Below are 6,699 nucleotides of genomic sequence, written 5' to 3' on the forward strand. Positions count from 1 at the left end.
TAAAGTACATTTTCTTATTTACATAATTTTTTTCTCTTGAATACTGATGTGGAAGAAGAAAATGATAAGATACATCGTTTTGTGCACTTGCCCTCGTTAAATTCTCCAAACCAAAAATATATAGATATAGCACCATCCTAACTTGTGCTTTTATATCAATATATAGATTACTTAGCAAAATACATTTAATTTATATAACGTCAAATGGAGAAAAGTTATCAAAACCAAGTATGTATAATTTTCTAAAATAGATTCTTTTTGCGAGGTAATTTTCTAAAATAGATTGATGGTGTGTAAAATCCAAAGCAGAATAGAGATACATTTGTGTGAGCAGACAGATGACAATTAAAATGCCCCATGCAAAAAAAAAGGGGGACAATTAAAGTGGGCAGCATTCAAAAACTCTCCCTCACCTGTCTTCAATTTCTCACAATTGAGATGACCAAACCACAAAAAAAGCACCAGAAAACATAAACATTAAAAAAGTCGCCAGTCACACCGCATATTTCGAAATTAGCACCACCAAGATTAAAAAATCAACCCCCTGGACTAAAACAAAACAAAAGAAAACAATTAAATAATGAACCCCCCACCACCATCATTTTCCCCTCCCTATTAATTAACCGGTTCACCAACCCAAAAAAATACAGAAAGAATCATACAATATTTTTAAAATATTCCACCCCATTTGCAATAAATGTTTCCTTTGTTTAGATTATCAGTTTTAATTTTGTATTTATTAAAAAAACCAATTCCATCTCTTTTATTTCCTCTCTGCATTTCTTTCTGTGCCATCTCTTCCTGCCTCTGTTCGTTTCCTCCTTCCTTCTCTCGCTCCCCTGTCTCTCTCCTGCTCTTGAGTTCCTCGCCGGAGAACTACGCCGGTTGGTTGTTCCCGTCGGAGTTCGGGTTCTGGGCTCGAACTCAGGTTTGGACGTCGGGGTTGGGGCTTTTGGTTCGAGTTTGCTTCTCCTCCCGCCGCTGCTTTGATCGTGGTGCTCGTGTGGAGAAGCGGAGAGTGGTCTCCGTCTGATGGTCGAGGCGTCCCGGCGGGGAGGAAAGTAGGGCTTGGCATGGAGACGGCGATGGAGACCTCGCCGCCGGCGGCAGAGACCAAGAAGGAGCCGACGCCGCCTGCGGCAGAGACCAAGAAGGGGCCGACGCCGCCTGCGGTCGCGCAGCCTGTGCCAGAGACCAAGAAGGAGCCGACGCCGCCGGCTCCTGCTCCTTCTGCTCCTCCTCCCGCGCCGGCGGCGGCGGCGGTGGTGGCAGCGAGAGGGGACGGGAAGCGGAAGAGGGGGCGGCCGAGGAAGTACGGGCCGGACGGGGGCCTGCTGCGGCCGCTGAACGCGACGCCGATCTCGGCGTCGGTGCCGGACGACTCCGGCGGGGGGCACTACACGCCCGCGTCCGCCGTGGGGGCCGCCATGAAGCGGGGCAGGGGGCGGCCCGTGGGGTTCATCAGCCGCGCGGCGCCCGTGGTGGCGATGCCGATGCCGGTGCCGGTGACGGCCGCCACGCCGACCCCCGTGGTGGTCGTCTCCACGCCGCCGCCCCCCGCGCCCATGTCCTCATCCGCCGCCGCCCCGACGCAGCAGCTCGTGCCGCCCCTAGGTACCGGAACCCCTCCCACTTCCTCAGTTATCCATCATCATCATACAGAGTTGTGAGTCGTACTACTCCTCGCGAATTTCCGAGAAAATCTCGGTAATTTCGTGCGATCTTCGTCCGTCTCAAATCGGAATCCAAGGCCGCAGCATTTTACTATGATTGATTGATTATTTTAGTTGAGATTAGATGGGCATATCCGGGGCTTGGGTGGGTGGTGGCTGAGAGAGACAGCCAGGACCAGGAGGATCTTAGTCTTAGGTAGGTCTAGGTGAACCTGAAGACCCAAGCACCTTTCAGATGCTCTGTTTGCCCCTAAAAGTTCCAGGTGTGCCTGTCCAGGACTCTGTTTTCAGTGGTGCAGAACTTGAGGTGTGGAGCATTTGTGTGCCACTGTCTGGAGTTGTATGCTGACCTGCTTGGTGTGTTAAAAGGAAGAGGTGCCCTTTGATTTGGGACCTGTAAATTTGTTTACTTGTAGTTGTAGAAATAACTCGTATGACTAGTTACTATATCGATCGGACTACTTGGTTTGCAGATGCGTAGGTGTTGTCTGAATATAATTTTTGGTCATGGTTTTTGCTGCAAAGGCCATGGTTTGAATGGCATATAAGGTGCCTCTTCCAAGCATCTTGTATCAGGGAAAACTATATGTGAAGTTGCTTCGGGTGCATTTCTGAAAGTGACCCCCAGTATTTTTTCCCCCTATGAGAGTTAGTGTCGGAAAACAACGCTAGTCTGGGTGCATTGATCGAATAAATTGTGCTTCATCGCAAAACAAAACAAAAACGAGTTGATGCTTCTATGGTGAGTGTTATAGCTGATATGGCTGTTGATTGTTCGTAGTAACTATACGTTATACAAGGACATAACGTCTGATCAAAATTTGTTGAAGACATTGTTATTTCCACCTCATGCCTATAAACATCAATACTTGTTGAATATTCAAAATGCACAATCTCCTGAAGATTATCTACCTCAATCCTCAAAGGCTCTGTATTCATGAACAGGCGATGTGGTAGGATGTGCTTCCGGTGCGAATTTTACACCTCATATCTTGAATGTTGCTACCGGTGAGGTATGATACCATGAAACCCCTTTACCTAGCTCTATCTGAATTTCATATGCAATTTTTCATGCCATGACTAGTTACCGTCTTTGTTTTGTTGTATCAGGATATTAATATGAAGGTCATATCTTTCTCCCAACAAGGCCCAAGGGCGATTTGCATTCTGTCCGCCAATGGTGTGATTTCGAATGTTACGTTGCGTCAGCATGATTCTTTAGGTGGTACAGTGACTTACGAGGTTTGCTCGCTTTCCTCTGCAAACCAGTGATATTCCTGTATTCGGTTCCTTTTTGCTGTGTCCATGTTTCAATTATGAGTTGATGAATCCAGTGGATTGAATTTGGTTGTTACTTATTGTGTCATCTCTTTAAACCAAATATACTTTTACATTACCTAAAATAAATCCAGCCTTTCAAAATCCCAATATTGTGAGTACCAGTTCTGACTGTAGTAGCCCTGGTAGAAAGTTGGCTAATTTTCAGAACTGTCCCAAAAATGTAAGGTCATGCTGGGCAGAACTGTGCAGTCACCTTGAGACCAGGTGGAAACCAAGGGGATGGAAAATGAGACGCAAAAGAAGTTGCAGTCAAAACCAAAACCACACCAAATCGAATCTGTGTGCTGCCATGCCACCATGGTTGGCCCTGAGTATTTGCGCTAAGTCATGACCAGGAATTTTCTATAATCCAAAACTACTTTTATCATCTCCATGATGAATTTGTAGATGCAAGGAAATTTAGTGGAAACTAGTAGCAGGTCACTCCGAAGAAGTTACATGGAATTTATGTGCACACGTAGTGGAAAATATACGAACCTTGGTGACCTCCAAATTTCCAGCAACTAATGTGTGCATATCACTAGGTCAATTTGATAAACATCTAGCCCCTGAAAGTTCCAACCCCTGACGCACATCACTAGTTCCAACAACGATGGCGGCATTTGCACACTGTGAGTGCCAATTCTGATACTGTAGTACCCTGGCGTAAATTTGTCTAGTTCTGAGAACTTTCTCGGAATTGTTCAGCCACTCTACAACAGGTGAAAATAAGAAGGAAACAGAAGGGAGTAGCAACTGAAACCACACGAAGGCGAAATGAGTGTGCTGCCGCCATTATTTGACTTGAGAGTACATTAGGCCAAGTCACTGTCAGGAAGTTTCCATGATCCAGAACTAACTTTGTCATCTCCAAGTTGAACTGCAAATACAACAAAATTTGGTGGAAAGTGGAAACTGAAAGCAGGTCACTCTGAAGAAGTTGCATGGAATTTATGTGCATATTGTCCATACGCATCTCAGTCGTACATGGTCAGTACTGTACTTGTAAGTGGTGGGTAAATATAAGAACGGTGGTGACCTCCCAATCATACCAACTTTTCTGCCTATACTACCTGGACAACTTATCTGCCTTTACTCTATACAAACTTGTGAAAAATCTCTGCAATACCAATCACTTAATCTTATCCTAATTGCGTGTTTTGCCTAGAGACTATACTAACCTCATACTAATTAACTGCGTAAATAACTGCAAAAACTTACGTTTCAATCTGCGCCACCTTTTCACCATCATCCATGTTTGATGTTTCGGTGTTTTGATCATCAGATATGCATATTAATAACAGCCATGAACATTTTTGTACCAAAGAACTGATCAGTTTATATTCCCACTATGTATGGTTGATTCAGGGCCGGTTTGAGCTGCTTTCCCTGTCCGGATCTTTCACGCCGACCGAGAAGGGCGGATCCAGAGACCGCTGCGGCGGGATGAGCGTCTCTCTAGCGGCCGCCGATGGCCGCGTCATCGGAGGCGGCGTGGCTGGCCTCCTTGTTGCCGCAAGCCCGGTTCAGGTGATCGACCAGCCATTGTTACTTGAGCTAGTTACATTGATGAATGTGCTAAATCGAATGAGATGTTGGTAGCACAGTTTCTCTGAACTCTATCTCAGTGTCTGATACGGTTTGCTGTCAGGTTGTGGTGGGAAGCTTCCTTCCGAGCTACCAGATGGAGCAGAACGGCAAGAAGCCGGTGATCGAGATGAAGACGGTGGCGGCGCAGCCGGCCATGGGGTTCACCATCTCCAGCGGCGGCGACATGGAGGACTCGTACAGCGGAAGCCAGGCACGGGCCGGTAAGGGTGCGTCAGCGTTCAGGGTGGAGAACTGGACCGCCCAGCCGGTGGCATCGGCGCCGCCCGCAGCCGAGGCGAGGAGGACGCCGTCGTCGGAGGCGGCCAAGGTCCCCGTCTCCGGAGGGTGAAGAGGAGGAGAGCTCGCCAGCCAGCCAGCCCTGCTCAGAAGCTCTCAGGGCTCTGCAAACGTGCGGAGAAATTCGGAGGAATTCAAATAGTTGGAAATTTATACACCATGTGAACTGAACTGAACTGATCGATGCCGCCAATAGTTAAAAATTTACATGTATCAAAATACTTACACCTTGCAATTAATTAGTATTCCTTGTGGATCCATTTTGTTTGTTCCTATGGTTAAATATATGGTACTCACTTCAAAAATCCGAAGCTACTGATCAACTTCTTCGTTTCTTCTCCCACGACCTACGTCGTCGTTTACTTCTGCCGGCTTTACTGGTTCAGGCTCAGTTGTGTTTTACCCTTTTTGAACTTCAGTGATGGGGTCATTTCCGGTAATAGCGTCTGAAAAGGCAGAGGAAGTCGTTGAACCTTCAACACTTTCGGTGTGACCTGGACTGACTCCACGATGGTTAAATTGACTCTAGGGTAGATTTGTCTTTTGATATGACCATACACGACTGTGGTCAACTCTGTACTACGTAATTTTGTAATATCCTGCAAAGTTCATGTCATGTTCCTGCAAGCTAAAGTGGCTTTTCATACGCTTCTTTTGGGATGTGATTTTCCAAAAATACGAATGTGAACATGGTTCCACACGCACCGGCATGAATAGTGAATTCAAAAAAAATACTGGAAAATTTTAAAAATCCAGAAATTTTTGGGTATGAAACTTAATTGACCATTCTACTCACGTGTGAAGTTTCGTGATGTATTGACACCCATGATAATCTTAGTGAAGAATATACAATTGGGATCATACTATTCATCAAACAGTGTTTCCTAATATAGCTTCGATTTTGTCATTTTTGTCCAGATTACCACGGATGTGATTTCTTTGTGAAACCTCATACGCGAGTACACCGGTTGAGTATGTATATTACAAGAAAAAACAGATGTTTTTATTTTCTCTAGTATTTTTTGAATTTAATGTTTACTTCATACGCGTGTGGAACCATGTTCACCAAATCCATGTCCTATGATTTTCATGCTACGAGGTCGTATTTGACGACTCATAATTCTCGTTACTATTTGCATGCGGTCATACAAAAATTCCTGCTTTTTTCATTCCTATGAACCAAACATGCATCATCACAGGAATAAAAATCCTAAGAAATAAGATCCTTTGAAATTTGTACAAACTTTTCTTTAACAAAAAGCTATAAAGATTCAGCTCTGGTTCTCTCCACATGATTCAATGGAATGAAAAAATTGTACAATACAATCCTATATGTGTTAGAAATAAGTGGTTATTCCCATGTATAACTTCTGAAATCTCAAATTGGCCCATGAATAAAATGTCAAGTGTGAAGAAAGTATGCCCTAGAGGCAATAATAAAGTTATTATTTATTTCCTTATTTCATGATAAATGTTTATTATTCATGCTAGAATTGTATTAACCGGAAACATAATACATGTGTGAATACATAGACAAACAGAGTGTCACTAGTATGCCTCTACTTGACTAGCTCGTTAATCAAAGATGGTTATGTTTCCTAACCATAGACAAAGAGTTGTTATTTCATTAATGGGATCACATCATTAGGAGAATGATGTGATTGACTTGACCCATTCCGTTAGCTTAGCACTCGATCATTTAGTATGTTGCTATTGCTTTCTTCATGACTTATACATGTTCCTATGACTATGAGATTATGCAACTCCCGTTCACCGGAGGAACACTTTGTGTGCTACCAAACGTCACAACGTAACTGGG

The 6,699-nt window shown here is 44.4% G+C and overlaps 1 protein-coding gene across 1 annotated transcript; it reads left to right on the plus strand.

Annotated features, from left to right (window-relative positions):
* The first annotated feature begins 799 nt into the window (after positions 1–799).
* Positions 800–5,158, plus strand: LOC119314803 (AT-hook motif nuclear-localized protein 2-like). The gene is made up of 5 exons (XM_037589487.1): positions 800–1,614; positions 2,619–2,686; positions 2,784–2,915; positions 4,362–4,523; positions 4,645–5,158. The coding sequence occupies exons 1-5, from the start codon at positions 1,074–1,076 to the stop codon at positions 4,930–4,932; spliced, it is 1,191 nt and encodes a 396-aa protein (XP_037445384.1). The 5' UTR covers positions 800–1,073; the 3' UTR covers positions 4,933–5,158.
* The last annotated feature ends 1,541 nt before the right edge of the window (positions 5,159–6,699 follow it).

Source organism: Triticum dicoccoides, chromosome 6A, assembly GCF_002162155.2.
Source record: "Triticum dicoccoides isolate Atlit2015 ecotype Zavitan chromosome 6A, WEW_v2.0, whole genome shotgun sequence".
Classification (NCBI taxonomy): Eukaryota; Viridiplantae; Streptophyta; class Magnoliopsida; order Poales; family Poaceae; genus Triticum; species Triticum dicoccoides.

Coding starts and splice junctions, on each gene's coding strand:
- LOC119314803 (XM_037589487.1), top strand. CDS start 1,074: ATGGAGACGGCGATGGAGACCTCGCCGCCGGCGGCAGAGACCAAGAAG. Junction 2,687..2,783: donor TGAATGTTGCTACCGGTGAG/GTATGATACCAT, acceptor TTGTTGTATCAG/GATATTAATATGAAGGTCAT. Junction 2,916..4,361: donor GTGGTACAGTGACTTACGAG/GTTTGCTCGCTT, acceptor TGGTTGATTCAG/GGCCGGTTTGAGCTGCTTTC.